The sequence below is a fragment of the Urocitellus parryii genome, chromosome 1 (assembly GCF_045843805.1).
Source record: "Urocitellus parryii isolate mUroPar1 chromosome 1, mUroPar1.hap1, whole genome shotgun sequence".
Lineage (NCBI taxonomy): Eukaryota > Metazoa > Chordata > Mammalia > Rodentia > Sciuridae > Urocitellus > Urocitellus parryii.
Genome location: NC_135531.1, coordinates 245,594,837 through 245,613,881, shown reverse-complemented (window position 1 = coordinate 245,613,881; position 19,045 = coordinate 245,594,837). Strand labels below are relative to the sequence as shown.

At 32.3% G+C, this 19,045-nt stretch overlaps 1 protein-coding gene across 1 annotated transcript in view; it reads left to right on the top strand.

The window, feature by feature from the left end:
• Stk17b (serine/threonine kinase 17b) overlaps positions 1-18,753 on the top strand; it is a 31,478-nt gene extending 12,725 nt beyond the window's left edge. Inside the window, exons 3-8 of the mRNA XM_026408848.2 lie at positions 3,311-3,523; positions 6,977-7,121; positions 8,924-9,050; positions 10,336-10,384; positions 11,493-11,672; positions 15,990-18,753. Coding sequence (XP_026264633.1) covers positions 3,311-3,523; positions 6,977-7,121; positions 8,924-9,050; positions 10,336-10,384; positions 11,493-11,672; positions 15,990-16,272 — 997 coding nt within the window. The 3' untranslated portion in view covers positions 16,273-18,753. The remainder of the gene's footprint in view (positions 1-3,310; positions 3,524-6,976; positions 7,122-8,923; positions 9,051-10,335; positions 10,385-11,492; positions 11,673-15,989) is intronic.
• Positions 18,754-19,045: the final 292 nt, after the last annotated feature.

The window sequence follows — 19,045 nt, the reverse complement described above, 5'->3', positions numbered from 1 at the left end:
AACTTTGATGAGGGCAATATCAATAATTCTAAATTGTTTTATAAAAATGAGGTGCCATCATGAGTAAGAATTGTAAACTTGTGTCAGTATGCTTTCTGACATTTTAGAGCAAAAACTCTTGGTAGATTCTGATTAAAGCAAATTCAGATTGCTAATATCTTCTGAAAGAGGCATAATATCATCTGTGTTTAAATTGTTTTAGACTAATGAGTCACATTGATGTATTTAATAAGCAGACCTTGATAAACTAGAAATCATGACTGCTGAGAACTTGCTTAAATTTTTTTTAATATTGTAACCAATCTTAATGTATTATACTTTTGTGAAGTGGAAATAAGGATCATAGTCTTGTTTCTACTGAAACTTGCATATTTTGTAGTGTATAGACATAATTCTAGCATGTGGTGAACTATAATGTTATCTTTCTAAATCCACTGGTTTTTAAAAAATTAATTTTAAGATGTCAGTGAGCAGTCTAAAGGAACATACATAAAAGTTAGTCAAGTTCATTTGTTACTACTCTCAAAAACCTTGCATTGTTCCTGTTTTTTAAACATGTTGGGTCAGTTTTTTCCACCCTTCCCCCAACTGAGGCAAAGTTTCATAGGGCTTGTGGTTAGAAGGGTGAGGCAGATTCAGAAATAAACGTCAGCTTCCTTTGTGGCTTACCCTCCCCATCCCTTCACATTTTATTGTGTATTCTAGAATGTAGAAGGGTAACTACAAGACCTTTTCATTGCTGGGAAATCTGGTCAGCTTTGCCTTTTAGGGTATGAATTAAGTATTATTGTTAAGGGTTTTTAAAGTTTTCTTGAGTGTTTCTATTAAATTTGGTACAGTAACATTGTATATTGAAAATTATTTTGGAGATTTCTAATAACTAGCATTTTAGAATAAAACACTTGTTTCTCCCCTAAGGATTCTGTTAATTGTAAAAATATTTACCTTGTTTCACAGGGTACACACATACACACACTCTTACATATATTCATGCACATATATAAAAATTTTTGGAATCTCCAACTTTAAAAGTGCCTGAGTACAGCATACAGAATAGCACAGTATGTGGCATTCTAGTAGGTATTCATTCAACAATTAAATAAAAGTACTTTGTTCTTTGTTTCTGAGGGAATTTTTCCTCGTGGATACAATCATAAAATTACAGCAAAACTTAATTGCCACTGTTAGTGCTGTAAACTCTTTTTTTTCTGATGTATAATTTTCTTGACTAACTTTCTGTTGTCTAAATTTTACAAGATGAATTTCTTTATAAAAAATTTCCTTTCTGTTTTAGACAACTTTTTGCTTCCAAATCCAAGAATTGGCAGAAGTAAGTTAAACTTCCTAGGGGGAAAAAAAAAACACAGCAAAAAACAGAACTATTTTAAAAGGAAGGAATTGTAGTGGTTAGAACAGAAAGTTAGAAATTCACATTCCAGTTTACTTCTTGGCACTCCATTTCCATATGTGACCTTTCGTGAGTCATGTAGTCTTATTCTGACTTAGTTTTATTCACTGTAAAATTTATAAAACATCAATGTTTCAAATATAAAATTGAAGAATTGATTTATATTTTTGTGTACTTATTGAAATGCTTCATTCAATTTGTGTACCTTTTTCATAAAGTGAGAAAATATTTTGTAGTGAAAATTAAACATCCTCAAATCTTAAAACTGCTTTAAAAAATCAGTTTTGTTACATGGAAACTTGAGGCATATTTTAATAAATAAATGTAAGAGTCAAATAAATTACAGCTTTTTTTTTTCTTTAATAGCTAGTTTGTTTTCCAGTGCTTTTCATTGGCACCCATTTGGGGGAAATTTTGAGAAGAGTAAAATACAATCAGGCAATTAATTCTACCACCCCATACACACTCTGAAGACCAAGTGTATTAAAAATTGTTTACCTTGCTAAGGTCTTGGGAAGTTTGTTTTGGGGAATTGGCCAAGGGAACTGTGGAACAAAAATTGTCTCCTAAAAATTTTATTTATACCTGATTTTTTTAAAAACTTTTTTTAGTTGTAGATGGACACAATATTTTTATTATTTATTTATTTTTATGTGGTGCCGAGGATAGAACCCACGGCCTCACACATGTGAGGCAAGCGCTCTACCACTGAGCTACAACCCCAGCCCCACACCTGATTTCTTAGTACCAGAAACTGGAGAGAAATTTGAGGCTCGGAATAAGGTTATTAATTTTGGATCCTCTAGACTCACAAGACTTATGGAGGGGCTGCAAAGTCTGAAAATTCTCTGGAACTGAGTGTAAACTACCTGTTTAAGAGCATATGTACATTTTTTTCTGTGTAGGCAAATGAATCACTTTTATTTCTCAAAATTGTCTTTCATTCAGGCCTTTGTGAAACTAAATATTGGATGACTGTATACTTGTAGTACATACATATACCAGTAGACATGTTTAAATTTTGGTGTGTTTTAAAATTTTGACTAAGATGCTGAGTACTGATATGGGAGAAAGCCAAAAACACACTCATTTCTAAAATAAGAAATATGTGTTTGTACCTACCTGTTGATATGTGTGTGTTTGTACCTACCTGTTGATTACTATTAATTTTCATAGTTGAACATGAAATGTCTTTAAATATTCTCCATAGGGTATGTATCTCTGCTATCTGTTAAAGGCATCACAGACCACTGAGCATTAGTAAGAAATATACTGGTAAAACAGCTGACGAATTGCAATTGAAAGTTTTCAACCTTGTTAAAAATCATTTTAAAATCCTAAATTATTACAGTAACAAAATTAAACGGGCCAAATACCCACTTTTGCATTCATTTTAATTTTTTAGATTTTAAGAAAGGCTATTTTGATTAAGGAGTTAATGTGATGCACTATGAAGGGTACAGTTTTTGGAAAAAGACTTAAGTTTAATGTTTATCTTGACCAAGTTAAGTATCTTCTCTGGGGTCTGCAAAACAGAATAACATTGTTATGATTCTTAAACACCATAATTTATGTCAAGAATATGGCATGGAGATGGTATACAAATGAGATTGTCTTTTTGTAGTGATAAAGAATCATATTGATAATGAAGAGTAAATACAATTCTGCCATATCCTGTTATTAAAATTAAAATTTGTCATTTATGTTTTTTATGTGATAACACTGTAAATTTCATAAAAATAAATGTCATGCTTGATATAGTTTAGAGAATAAAGACACATTCCTAATGACATGAATATTTGAAACATTTGACTTTAATTTAGAGGTGTAAGAGTGTCTGTAATATATTAACATAGTTCTCTGTGGTAAAATTAAAATTAATTTTCCTTTTTTTTCCTCCAGAGGAAAATTTGCTGTGGTTAGACAATGTATATCAAAATCTACTGGCCAAGAATATGCTGCAAAATTTCTGAAGAAGAGAAGACGAGGACAGGACTGTCGAGCAGAGATTTTGCATGAGATTGCTGTTCTTGAATTGGCAAAGTCCTGTCCCCGTGTGATTAATCTTCATGAGGTCTATGAAAATTCAAGTGAGATCATATTGATATTAGAATAGTAAGTATGTACTTCAGTAAATTTAAGTTACCTATTCTAGGATAGGTGACTTGAAATATAAAAAAATAAGAATAATAAAAATATGACAGGAACTTGTAAGGATTCCTTTGATAAAATGTTAGAGAAACATAGTTCATATTCAGATATTTTTCATAAGGGTAAATATATAGCCTTACACAAAAGCACAAAACAGACAGCAAGAAATAAACAAATGTCAATACAGTATTTGGGGAATGTGGTAAAATTATACTTTTATTTTTGCTAATGACGTGGAAATTGAGATTTTTTTTGTTTTGGAAAACAATGTAATGGGCAAATAGAATTGAAATAATTTATATTCTTCGTGCATCTACTTGAAAAACACTTCTAAGGAAATCCAAGAAGAACAGAATGGTAAACTGCAGAAGGTAATGACTAGAACATTGTTTGTTAAGAAACCCATTTAGTATGTGTGAAATGCATAACATTATGGTAAGAATTGTAGCCATAAGAAATTATGTTCTTTGTCAGTGAAAGCTGAAACAACCAAATATTCAATCATTGAAGAGGTAGTGGGAGTGGAAGATGGTTAAAATAGCAGGTTTTACTAATATATCCACATGTGACTCTTAGTGTCTTTATTACATGAAGATCTGACACATTTATTATAAGGATGTAACAAGTATGAATATCTATAACAATTATTAGAAAAGATAACTTTAATGTGTGTTTATTATGCTTTAGATTCTAATAGTTTTAATAAAGTAAATCTACTTTTAGAAGAAAATGTATTGATGATTGTATTAATTCTTTTTAGTAGCTAACTTGCCTCATTGCCTTTTTGAATTTAAAAGCATATTAGCCTTATTTTAGCTTCTAGTTATCTTAAGGATAAAGAGGTTTATTTGCATATTAATAAAAAATGTGTTTGTGCCAGGAAATAGATTTGCCTGGAATCAACTTGTAAATGAAATTGCTAATTTTACAAAATGTTAAGTAGACAAGTATTTCATTTCATAATGAATATCATGTAGATTTTTAAAAACATATTTATTTTTTGGTTTTAGGTGGACACAATATCTTTATTTTTATGTGGTACTAAGGATTGAACCCAGTGCCTCGCACATGCTAGGCAATAACTCTACCTCTGGGCAACAACCCCAGCCCCAAATATCATGTGCATTTCCCAGAACACTAAGATATCATATTAAGGCATGCTATAACACCTTCAAAATAAATTTGAATTTTAGTAAATGCCAGAATAGGGGCTGGGGAAATAGCTCAGTTGGTAGAGTGCTTGCCTAGCATGCACAAAGCCCTGGGTTCAATCCCCAGCACCACCAAAAAAAAAAAAAAAAAAAAGAATGTAAATGCCAGGATACTCCCAATAAGATTTCATATTTCATACATTTTGTAATTATTTTTGTCAGCTGTTTTTTCAATAATTATCACATGCATGACATCTGTATGCTTGAAGTATGTAAAAAGTAGCTAACACTTTTCAAAAATTGTGGTGGAATACTAGGTTTGAAGGGTGAATATACATGATAATATTGATTGTCTTCATAAAGTTTGTCTTCTGGGTGTTCATTTAAACAGCAATAACAAAATACATTAGAAAGTTTTAATACATTTTATGGATAGATGTTGTTTATAATCTGAAAATCATTCAAGTACCCTGTCTAGTAAACTAGCAGAACTGTTACTGATCTCTGTACCTCTGGCTGAAATGTAGCAAGCACTCAGCAAATGTTTGGTAAAAAAATTTAATTTTTTACCAAAGTTTTAAAAAAAAGTCACTTAAGTTATTACTAGGGTTTTGGCTTAATTATTTCGCCCACCACTTTTGGATTGGCATTGTCACATCATGTAATTTGAGTTGATGGTAAAATATGGTCAGACAGTTTTAGTTGTTTTAAAAGGTGGCATTATTTTTTATATGGTAAAAATAAAATGGTGGAATCTTTTACTCTAATTATTATTACCAATTCAATTCTGTACTCAAACCATCCTACATACTCATTTTTTTTTATTTTACAAAAGTTCAAATCTATAGAAAGATGGAAAACTAGCACAATTGACATTCGTACATGCTTTACTTTGATTCACCAATTTTTGACATCTTGCCATGGCAACATTTTGAAAATTGTGCATAGCATGACATTTATCCTTTGCATGCTAAAGTACTTATTACGAAGAATAAGGGTAATTGTCTATATGACCAGCATCATTATCAAACACAGTAAAGCTAACATTTATTCAGTAGTATCATCTAATAGAACATACTGAAATTTCTTTGTATCTAAAATATCTTATAGACTAACTTTTGTCAGTATAAGATTCATTGAGATTCACCACATATTTCATTGTTGAGCCTCTTCAATAATTTTGTTTATTTTTCATGATATTGACTATTCTGAGGGAAATTTATATCATTTGTCACCTGAAATGTCATACATTCTGGATTTGTCTATGGCACCATGATTAGATTATAACATTTTCCTTGGCAAGAAAACCATATAGGTAATGATCTTATTTTTTATTGCTTCACATCAAGTGATATTAATGTCAGGTTGTTTTATTATTGGTTTTATTAAATTTGAACTTGGTTATGGTGGAGTCTATTAGCTCTCCATTCATTAACTGTTCATAAAGATGAACTTATTTGGTTTTTAGATTTAAAAAATGTGAATTGCCAATATTGTTTTTTATTTTTATTTTTTATTTATTTTACTTAGTTACACATGACAGTACAATGATCTTGCCTGTTCCTTAACTCGGAGTTCTCCATTATAAACAATAGCATCAATATTCAGATTTTATTTACCATGTTATCATGAGACCTATTAAAGTTAATTTCTGGTGAATTTTCAGAGAGTTTTGGTGGGTGGAATGGGATTAAAGTCAAGAATGTGTGATTGGAATTTTTGTATATGTCTACAGAGCTTTTTTTACAGCGCCGTTAAGAGTAATGTGGCAAATCTTTGTTGATTTTCATGTCTCAGACATTGTGGTTAATACTTACAGAGGTGATCTCTTTTAATCCTGTTAATTCATCTGTAAAATGGGAATAATAACATCTTTGTCACATGGTTATCATGAGGATCAAATTAGATGCTATTCATATATACCCAGATCTGTCTTTCTATATGTATGGAGCAGAGCTTATTGTATTAACTACTGTTTTTATTATTTTTATCACAGTTAAGACAGACTGTAACATTATTCACTTATAGAGCAATTCAGTTTTATTCATTCAACATTCAAGTATTAGTACCCAGAATTATTTTTGTCATTTATTTTCTTCTTAAAAATTCTCCCTTCCCTGCATTATTCTTAAGAGTGTGCACATTTATACACACATACACGCACTAAAGTTTAGATGGTTGTGTCTTTTATTTAACATGTGTACAGTATTTAAAAGTTATTTTTAGGCAAATGATTTTAAAGTTGTATTATTTGAATTTTTTTCAGTGCTGCGGGTGGAGAAATTTTTAACCTGTGTTTACCTGAGCTGGCTGAAATGATCTCTGAAAATGATGTTATCAGACTCATTAAACAAATACTTGAAGGAGTTTATTATCTACATCAGAATAATATTGTACACCTTGATTTAAAGGTAAGGTAAAGTGATTTAAAGGAATGCAAAGTCTGTGTTCCTTTGTTGCTTTTGATGTGTAGAATTTTAAGTTAGTTTTGATCAGAAACAAGTCACATTTAGCCTGTGCTGTGTGCATTCTTTGCCTACCTACATGCTACATGGACCTAATTTTGTATTGGCAGGCAGGAGAAGACTGTACATGTGAGCAGCTAATCGCTGAGCTCTTAAAATGCATCATTCTTATGTTATAATCCTACAGTCATTCTACTCTGTCCCTCTCTTAGAGCCACACCCTGGACCTTTTCTTAATTTTTGAAACTGTCCACCTCTGAAATACTCAATTCTGTTCTCTGTCTCGGAAAATATATTCTTAATAATCCTCATTCCTTTGTTCCCATTATGCTCATTCATTTTTCTCTTGAGGTTTTCAATCTTTTGACTCTTTCCAGATCATTTAGGTTCCTCTTGTAAGCCCTGAAACTTAAGTCTTTCATGTTGTCCTTTTTCTTCCTTTCCTCCATAGTCATCCAAGGACCTGAAAGTCTATCAATCTCTTACTTTCCAAACATTGGACTCTTCTCTACAATCTCCCTGCATGATTCTTTGACTTCCACTACCACTTTATAATAACAATCCCCAGATCTTGGCCTATACTGCAGGCCTATCTCCTAATTTCCAAATCCCCCCTTTTAAACTGCAATTTGGATACACATGTGAATGTCCCATAGAAACTTTAAAATGTCCTTATCTCACTTGTCATCTTCCCTTTCTCTTACCCTTTTTAAAAAATAAATATAAAAATAAAAAAGCTCTTCTCTATTGGGTACCCCTGTGGAGGGGGAGCAGTTTTGACCATCTAATACCCCTACCATTTCCAGTATTGATGAGATATAGGAAAAGAGGAAACATAATAAATACCAGGATGCTCAGGCTCCCACAAGCTTCCTATTATTAGATTTATTTTTTTCCCCTGCTAAAGACAAACCAAATATATTACATAGCATCACACAGCACTTGAAGTCATGGATGCCATATAAGCTTGACTTTATATACCATAAAGCCCAAGATTGACAACAACAGAACTAATTACCCTTACTTTTTCTCCTATGTTAGTATCTTTGATTTAATAATAAACATGAGGTTTTCCCAGAGTTAAAACACTATGATGATTGTACAGACTTTAGGAAAAGTACCTCTACATATATATAGATTTTGCTGGTAGCAGAAAATTTTGTCATAAGTCATAATTCTACAATAGTAAAGTTGAGTCATGTGGTCCCAGGAGGCAATAGATGAAGTAAGTGTACCATGAATCTCATTGTCTAAGCTTCAAACCTGGGAACAATCGGACCCAGCTCATCCAGAACCATCAGACTACCTTGAACTACCTTCTCCTAGAAATGTGTGCATGTTCATTCTTTCATGCCTCCTTTTGTGCTATTCTCCAAGCACCTTCTTGCCTGGCACACTCATGCTTATACTTTTAAAACTCAAGTTAAGCATCATCTCTCTTGCATAGCCTTCTTGGACTTTTTAATGAGCAGTATTAGGTATCTTGCCTTATTATTGAGTACTCTGTCTCATAATCAATGTATCAATCTAACTTTCCTTCATACTGAAAAACCTTTTTGAGTACAGTTTTTTACTTTATTCATCATTGAATATATAGTTCTTTTTAAATAGTAATTCAGTATGTTTTGATGAATGACTCAATGAAATACCTAATAGCTAAGCAATACATTTCACTTGATATATCTTCAATCTGAGATTAATATTCTTTTATTATACATTATTTATCATTTTTGTTGTGCTTTACTTAGCCACAGAATATATTATTGAGCAGCATATACCCTCTTGGGGACATCAAAATTGTAGATTTTGGAATGTCTAGAAAAATTGGGAATGCATGTGAACTTCGGGAGATCATGGGAACACCAGAATACTTAGGTAAGAATTTTCTTTTTCCTACACCTTTCAAATTTATTACGTAAATGATACCTCTCTAAAGTTGTATTTTAGAGCATCTAATCCCAGGATTCATTAGGTTCAAGTCTTTTTTTTTCCTATTATTTATATATGACAGTGGAATGCATTGCAATTCTTATTACACATATAGAACACAATTTTTCATACCTCTGGTTGTATACAAAATATATTCACACCAATTTGTGTCTTCATACATGTACTTTGGATAATAATGATCATCACATTCCACCATCATTAATAAATACACTGAAACTTGGTTGTGACACATTTAAATGAACTGTACTAAATGTAGGGTTATTAAAATATTCACAGGATATTGACTAAGTGTAAAAATTTAATGTTTATGTATAAAGACTTTGTTTGCAAGGAAAAAAGAAATGAGTAAGAGGGGAGTTAGGGAAAAGGAGAGGGGCTTTATTAGCAAGAATGTTAGGCTTTAGAAAATAGTTTTGTTTTGGAGAAGTATAGAGAATTTATTTTGCTCCTTTTTTCTTTTCTTTGAGGGGAAGAGAGCTAGAAATTAAGTGCAAATTAGGTTTTTGATAGGTTAAAAGGGATATTTAATCTACTTAAAAATCTGTCATATCCAAGAAGCATAATTTGCTCATAATGTCATTATAAATGCATATGATCATATTTATCCTGAAAAGATAAATTTAAATCAGTCTAATAAAATGATAAAATTAATTTCTAACAGTAATAAAACTAAAACTTTATTAAAGATTCTAGTTTCTCACATTTTATTTCTTCATAATTGCTTTTTCTGACATTAATCTTAATGAAACTTTGGTTTTTTTAACTACATAGCTTCCAGTTATTCCCAAGAATATTGTTAACACTTTGAACCATCTGGTCTTGGGCTGGGAATATAGCTCAGCTGACAGAGTGCTTGCCTTTAATGCACAAGGCCCTGGGTTCAATCCCCAGCACCAAAAAAAACTCCCCCAAATGAACCATCTGGTTTTATAATTTGCTCAACATTAGCTATGTTTAAATGTGTAATCACAGAATAGCTAAATTCCTGATGATCTTATGTCACTCAGATTTTCAAAATTAAATACAGTTCTAATTTAGTATAGTATAAAGTAATTTTTGTACCTCTTAATTTTTTAAAATTTTCATTAGTTCTTTTTATTTATACATGACAATAGAATCCATCTTGATAAAATTATACAAGCATGGAATATATTTTATTTTTATGTTGTAAAATTTGTTGATATTAAATTTGACTTTTCTTTTCTCTTAGCACCAGAAATCTTGAACTACGATCCCATTACCACAGCAACAGATATGTGGTAAGATTCTGCTCATTACCTAAATGCCCTCATTGAAAGTTGGGAATGTGTATTCCTGGGTTCTCTGATCCCAAGGATAAATAATAAGGGTTTTTGTCCAGAAGATTTTATTCAAGTATCATTATTACGCCACAGGAGAATATTTACTTGTCTGTCCTTTTGAGATAACACTTAAACTCTGAGCCAAAGGTACAGAAATAAATAGGAAAATTCCTTTAGGGGATGAAGACTCTGGATAATTCACAGTGTAGAGCTACATGTTCTGTAATAGTGGTAAAATGCTCAGAAAGCCTGGATGAAGCAGCACACAAAGTAGTCTTAGGTTCCACCTAGCAATGGGAAACATTTCATCTTGGTCTAAAAGAATTAGGTAGAGGTGTTTACCAAGAAAAAGATGAGGTCAGATGCACACGCAAGTTTGGTTTTATGAGTGTACATTGATAGGGAATTGGGAGTTTTTGTGGCAAGCACAGAGAGAACATGATGGGGATTAGAACCAGGGGACTTCAGCAGGAGACTGATCTCATAGGCCAAGTGGAAGAGTTTAGACTTATTCCCTGTGTTCTCTGAACTGCTTATGAGTTTGCCAAAGAAAAAAGATTCTGTTGTTAAATAAGTTTGTGAAACCTGTACCATATTGTCTATTTCTGGCTCTTGAGCACCAGCCTTTTCATTAATATATTTATAACTTTGAAAAGTTTTGTGAAGATATTTACCTGTCCAACTCTGTGCTTTGACAAACTTACAGACCGTATGTACACAGAACCCCTGCAAAGATCATTACTGTGTCATTGCACACCATTTAGAACTGCTGCAGCAGCTTTGTGTCTCTGAAACAGATGTCTGTGTTGAAGGGGATATTGTGGACATCATGATATATTTTAAGTACATTGTTTATGTTAATGTAACACATGTGCATGAACTCTCTTTGTGTGAGGCAAACTTTGAGGTAACTAGTTATTTTAGTTTTAATAATATAGGAATTTCTAAAAGCAATTTGAGTCTCTAGTTTATCTTTAAGGACAGGAATTTACAGAACATTGATAGTACTTTATGTAAATATTTAAAACTTAACATACATTTTTAATTTCCTCCTCTCATTTTTTAGGAATATTGGTATAATAGCATACATGTTGTTAACTCATACATCACCATTTGTGGGAGAAGATAATCAGGAAACATATCTTAATATTTCTCAAGTTAATGTAGATTATTCAGAAGAAATATTTTCATCAGTTTCACAGCTGGCCACAGACTTTATCCAAGGCCTTCTAGTAAAAAATCCAGAGTAAGTAATAATATTAATTTGTTTAATTACTATTACAAAGTAAATAATATGTGTTCATTAAGAAAGATACATTTTAAAGTTATATATAATTAGAAGTATGCTGAAGTTTCAGGTAAAATGGGGAGAGAGATGATATGAAAGATCATTAAATAATAAATATATAACTTTAGATAAGAAAGTACAATAGGAAATTTAGAATGAAAAGATTTGGGTTATTTCTCAGCCAGCTATTAATCCTTGAAAATAATAGAAAGTTTGCAGTACATATGGCTGATTATTATAAGACTTTATTGTGAATGATTTGTAGTTCAATAATTATAGTTATGTAACAAGAACAAATTACTGATTGTCAAATCTTGAAGGATCAGATGTTTGATGTTTGAATAGCCTTGTAACTGTGGATCAGGACTCCTATTCATTGGCAACTTCAAGGCACAAAAAGGAAAAGCAGACCTTTTCTTTATCTAGAATCAACCTATTTACTTAAAATGGCCTGACTGCATGGTATAAAAATTGTGACATAGTGCTTTATGTTGGCATCCTGATTTCTTTCTGTTAGTCTTTTATCTCTGTCAGTTATGCATCTTCTGGAAGACTCCGTTTGCTTATCTGTTAAAAGAGAAAAACAAAAACTCATTGATTTCTTAATTATTTTATTAGGCTAATTCAAATCCAGATAATTCTTACTGGCTATATTATAGACTTGAATGATTACTTAATAGGAATTGTAATAATACTGTGCAGTTATAAACAATTTTTGTTTCTCAAACTTTTTAATATTCTAAAGTTTCTATGATGAGCACATTAACTTTACTATAATCAGACAAAAATTACACAGAAAAACAAAAGACTATATAGCATATACCAACTGGTATTTGTGTTAAGCTTAGAGTTATATTTATATAAAGATAGGTTTTTTCCCTTCTTTTACAATGTAGTATTTGACCATATTACTTTCATATAGAAACAAAATTTGAAAATTTGAAGTGTTAGATAAATATGATTGAAGACTAGACCTTGTTTTCAAGTTTTAGTGTTATTTTTTAAGAATGCAAAATAATGGAGAGTATGTTACTTATTTATGTTTTCCTCCATAGGGCTTGTAAACCTAGAAATTTTATAATTTTTACTAAATTTTATTTGTTAGGCTAACATATTATTTCAAGCCTTTTGACTAGATTTTTATCTATAAGTTCCATGATAAGTCGAATTGTCAGTACATGTCAAGTTTAAAAAATGCAGTTTTCCTTCTTTCAGCAATCACAACTAGGGGAACACTTTTATATATAAACTGAATTTGCACATGAGCAGATATTAGGCTTGGAGGTGATGAGGAAATACAAAGGCTAAATAGTTCCTTGATTATTTTTGTTTTTGTTGCTCACTTCTCATTCTCATTCTTTGTCTTTTATCATTTACTAAGATAATGAGACAAGTATTTTCTTCAGTAAAGGAAATTTCAAATTAAGTGTAATTTCCATTATGTTTTTGTCAATGCAGACCAGAATCAAGATTTTCAATTAGAGAAAGTAATGGGCTAGCCATTAATTTTTTTTTTCATGTGAATTGTGGTTCCAAGAAGAGATTTACTAGAAAAAAAGTAGTTCATGGGCTCAGGATATCTTTCTGGTAGAATACTTAAACAGATACAAATCCCCAGCACAGGAAAAAAAAAGATATATAAAAGATATATATGTGTGTATAATCTATATATGTATATGATCAATATATATATACACATTTATGATCAAATAAAGAATAAGAATAGTTCTAAAAGTAAACCATGAAAGTGATATTTTTTAAAAACTTGGATTTTTTGCATAATCTTGGAGAAGATATAAGTAGGATTGCATATGAAGGTCATTTAGAGGGCAGTTAAATCCATCTTTTAAAATATAAAGATCCAATAACTTGGGGCTGGGGTTGTAGCTCCGTGGTAGAGTGCTTACCTAGCATGTGCGAAACCCTGGGTTTGATTCTCAGTACCATATATAAATAAATAAAATAAAGATTCATTGACAACTAATAAATAAATAAATGACCCAATAACTTTATCAGTAATTTATTCACAGGAAGTAATCAGAGAAATTCCCCCAATTTTTTTTCAGTGTTCATTGCCGCATTAATTATAGTTAAGTCTGGATGTATTGATGGAGGTCTGATTAAATAAATTATGGCATATCCATATGAAAGAGTGATAAATAATATGGCTGTTAATATGTTAACTCTGTACTGAAATAGAAAAATGTGCTTGAATCACATTACTGAGTGGGTGAACAAGGAAATTGCAAAAATATATAGTGTAGGAACATGTGTTTGTGTGTATGTGTATGGGTGTATGATGTGAACTCCAAAGGGCTTGGACATCCCTATCTTGATAACTGCGGCCCTCATGGCCTTTCACTGCTCACTGCCTGTGGCTTCCTTCAGCAGGTGCTCTGCATTCCTGGCATCTCTAATTTCTTGAGTTCTCCATTGTGGCTCTGGCTTCACTCTCAGAGCTTTACTATGAAATCATCCTGTCAGGAACTGCTTGCATGTATTGTGACCCTGCCACAAACAACCTGGCCTCTCAGGCTTTCCTTTGAAATTTTGATAGATGCGTCCACAATTCCACAACTCTGGAATTCTGCATGCCTGCAAAACCACATTATATGGATGACGCCAGGGTTTGCCTCCAGCAAGAAATGTACTGGGACCTGCTTAGACCATGCCTGTAGTGGTCTCCAGTGTCTAGATATCTGAACATGGGGAAAGCAATCCCAGATAAACAATTCCTGAGGAGTCCCCATGCAATTTGAATACCTTGAGGAGCTCTTATCAAGGAAAGTCTTTGAAACATGTTTACACTTATCCATCTTTGAGCCTGCAAGGGAGGAGGGGTCTTAACTGATTCCTGAGATGCTCTCAAGGCATATTTCCTGTTGTCCCAGTTCAAGGTACTTGGCTTATTTTTAAGGGTTCTAATCTCTTTAACAAGTACACCCTCCTTGTCTGGAACTTTTCTTATATTTCCTTTTTGGCTAACCTGCAAGTTTTCCAAATTTTTATATCTGCTCTTCTTGCCCTTTTTTTTTTCTCACTGTAAATCTGACTAAAAGCAGTCTATACTACCTGTGCCACTCCCTGAGTGCTGTGCAACCATGAAAATTTCTATATCAGATTAATTAGACTTTTAACACTAAACTCAGCCTGACACAGTTTCAGGCCATAGACAAAATGTAGACAAGTTCTTTGCCAGAATATAATATGAGTTGCCTCTAGTTCAATTTGCAGTAGAGTCTTCATGTCCATCTGAAACCTTATCAGCATAGTCTTTACTATTTACATTCATGTTAGTAATTTTGATTTTGATCCCTTCATCAGAATTTGTCCTTTAGGCTCTTCTTAGAGCATCCTAGACTTTCTCTAGCCTATTTCTCCAAACTTCTAAATTCCTCCAATTTTACAAGCCAGTATCAAAGGTTCTAGACCACATCATCATGGATACTCACAAGCAATAGCCCAACTACTCAGTACCAATTTTTTGTTTAGTTCTCATTCTGCTGTTTTTTTTTTTTTTTTTTTGGTGGGGGGGGGGAGGGCGTGCTGGGGATTGAACTCTACCAACTGAGCTATACCCCTAGCCCCTCATTCTGCTGTTTTGACAAAATATTCAAGATAATCAACTATTGAGAGGAAAGGTATATTTTGGCTCATCATTTCAGAGGTTTCAGCCCATGGACAGTTTGTTTTGATCCACTGTTTTTGGTCTGTGACAAAACAGAGTCATGGCAGAAGAACATGTGGTTGGAGCAAACTGTTCACCTCATGGTGGCCAGGAAACCAAGAGAGAGGGAGGAAGGCCAGGATTCCTTTATGTTACTCAAGGCACACTCCCAATGACCTAACTTCCTTTCACTCACCTCCCAAAGCTTTCACTACCTTCTGATAGCACTGGAGGCCAATGGCCTCTTGGGCAGACATTTAAGATCTAAACTGCAGCATGTATCATTTTTAAGTTAGGAGAATTTAGGCAAAATCCAAGCCTCTTGGTATACTTATTCCCTAATCTATTGAATAGTGTAAATAACACCTATTTCTTAGTTTCTTGTGATTATTAGATAATATATTGAAAACATTAATATAACACCTGGCGTATAACTAGGCATTCAATAAATGTTAGCTACTATTATCATGATTATTCTCTACTATTTGGATTTTATAGTATTATATGTTAGCTTCATAATCATTTATAACTGTCTAAAATCTGTCAAACTAAAGACCTTTTCAACTTGATTTTAGTGCTCAATTTCCCCTTGATGCTTTCTTTCAAAGGAAAAGACCAACAGCAGAATCCTGCCTTTCTCATTCTTGGCTACAGCAGTGGGACTTTGGAAGCTTGTTTCACCCTGAAGAAACTTCTAGCTCCTCTCAAATTCAGGATCTTCCAGTAAGGTCCTCTGAAGATAAGACTTCTAAATCCTCTTGTAATGGAACCTGTGGTAATCCGGAAGACAAAGAGAATATTCCAGAGGATAGCAGCATGGTTTCCAAAAGATTTCGCTTTGATGACTCTTTGCCCAATCCCCATGAACTTGTTCCAGATTTACTCTGTTAGCACTTTTCTCTTTGACTCATTTGGATTGACTTTGAAATTTGAAATCAACTCCATTGTGAGATGTGCTTTGTAGCTTCATATATGACTGTTTATATTGTAAATTATCTTTGGCATAGTAGAATTTAGGGAAGTGTTTTAAAGGTCTAGTTGCTTGCATAATATCATTTGTTCCACTGAGATAACTCCACAGAGAAGGAAATATTTAAATACATGACAAAAATAAAATTTTACATGTGAGTTCACATGTTAATGAAAAGTTCAAGTTCAAGTGAACTTAAAAATATTTTACATATCAGGAAAAAAGTCTGTGCTATATTATGATTGCTGTAAACTGAACAAAAAAATGAATGCTTTGGAATTTAATAGGTTCTCTCTTAAGATGAGTTCTATACCATGATTCTATTGACATAATTTCTTTAGGAAAACAGTGTAAAGTTTAAGCCAAAGTATATTCTTTATAGATGCTTCAGAGATGTTTTACAAGAAAATGTTTTTCAATTATGAATATTTTGAAACTACATACAATTTCCATTATATATGATCTGCTGTGTGAAAGAGGTTCTTTAACCAGAGCAAAAAAGGAAGTTAAAAGAATGATATCCCTTGCAAGTCAGAGAAAAGAGTAATAACATGGCTTTATTTTTTAACTCAAATGTATTTTGCCCACTCTCAGCATATTTCAGATCTAATAAGGTCTGGAAGATGAGGATGCGTAGTATGCAAGTATAGTGGTTCTTCATCCTCTAGAATTTCTAGAATACAAGAGACTTAGGAAAAATTGAACATGCTCTATTTTTAGTCAAATGTATTCATCAATTAAGTGTAGAAGAAAATGTTGGCAGATCCAGGCAGCTTACTGAAATTTTGATGTCTCCTAAATACAAGTCCATCATTCAGTGCTTTAGAAGTATATGTAAAAAAAATACCATGGCATCAGCAGAACTATTAGCACAATGCCAAGGTCAGCATGAGAACATCAAACTCTCCTAAAGTTCTTGTGTGAAATTCCTAGTAATTAAGGAGACTCTTGGGGGAGGCCTAAGGCCACCAAGAGAGTGGCCTATAACTGTGGTATTTTGCTGGGAGCAATGTGGGCAAATCTAGGGAAAGCAGAACGTTTGGTCAATGGCCAGAAACTGTTTAGTCCTAATAGTGGGAGGTGATTTATTCATTTTAGGGTAATCTTTGATGAGTTTTTCTATCTGATGACCATTAAAATATCTGTTATAGCATCATGTTAAAATAACTGGTCTCATGGCCATATTACTTTATCAAACTGTATATTGACAAAACAAACAACCTCATATTTCCCCATGCAGTCAGATATTACTATAATGATTTAAATTCCTGAAATTTTGATAGATTCCAAATTCCTTAGATGACTTTAACTATTTTTTAATGACCATCAACTTATTTTATTTGACTAACTGGTGAATTACTTTAACATTCACAGCACTTTTTTTTTCAATATTGAGGATTGAACTCGGGTGCTCAACCACTGAGCCACATCCCCAGACCTCTTTTTAATTTTATATTTTATTTAGAGATAGGGTATCTCTGAGTTGCTAAGTGCCTAAGCCTCTTAAGCCACTGGGATTATACGGGTGTGAGTCACTCACTGCACCTGGCTCATCCACAGCATTTTAAAAGGAAAATTTCTCTCTACTTTTTTGTGTGTATGTATGTATATGCATATGTGTATATGTATAGGTGTGTGTATATATGTATAGATAGATAAAATATAGTCTCTAAGCAACTTCTCTTAACCATTCTTTGCTGTGGTATATTGTGCTGAACTCAGGTGCTACAAGAGCTCCCTTTTATGAATAATCAATATACAAATAAATTCTTTAAGAAGTAGTTTGTTGCTTCAATAAACTAGACGCCGCAGATGCTTAAATTGAGCTTTCATATATCTGAAACTTATGAGTTGTTTTTAAATGTTGAGTGCCACCTCCCCCCCCTTTTTTTTGCCTTCAGTATTAAGGCAATGTGAGTAAAGCTTAGTAAAGTCATTGAGAATGAGGGAATGATTACTTTTTCAAAACACCAAATTATATTTTAAAATTTTAGAATAATTATGCAATACCAAAAAAATAAAAACAAAGAAATGTTGAGTTTTGAATTATAAGCTACTTCTTTAAAAATCATTTTATACAGGCTTTCTTTTTCTCTGAGGAATATTAAAATAGTTTATGTTTCCTTTTAGTTAATAAAATATTAAGAGTTGTAAATTTCCATAATGTTTTTGTAACATTGTTTTATTGTAAAAAAGCAACTGCTTGTTGCACAAAGACTATAAAAAGAATCTTTTGATGAAGATAATTTAAATATTTTCACTGATTAAATGGTGAAAATCAATTTTTCAAGAGAATTTATTAGCAAATGACTCGGTTTTTATTCTTTTTCTCCCAAGATAAAAAAAAAAGTCTATAAAAAGCAAATGATTTATTTTCCTAAAGTTGGAATCTAGAGAGCACCTGTGAGTAATTAGGTGTCAGTAACACTTAAAACACATCTGAAAAAAACTGTTAAATTGTGATGGTCTTATAAAATTATTTGCTTTTTGAGGAGGATCCCTGGATAGGTGGGATTTTGAAATAAATGGTGTATAGATGACAATTACAATTGTCCTTTTACTGTAAGTTGACCTAACTGAGCAGTGAAATTATAATGACACTTTTAATAAAGGAAGGTAGTACCTGTTCTCCAGTCTGTAATGAGATAAGGTGATTGTGCCAGAATATAAATCAACTTTTGTTTCTATTATTAT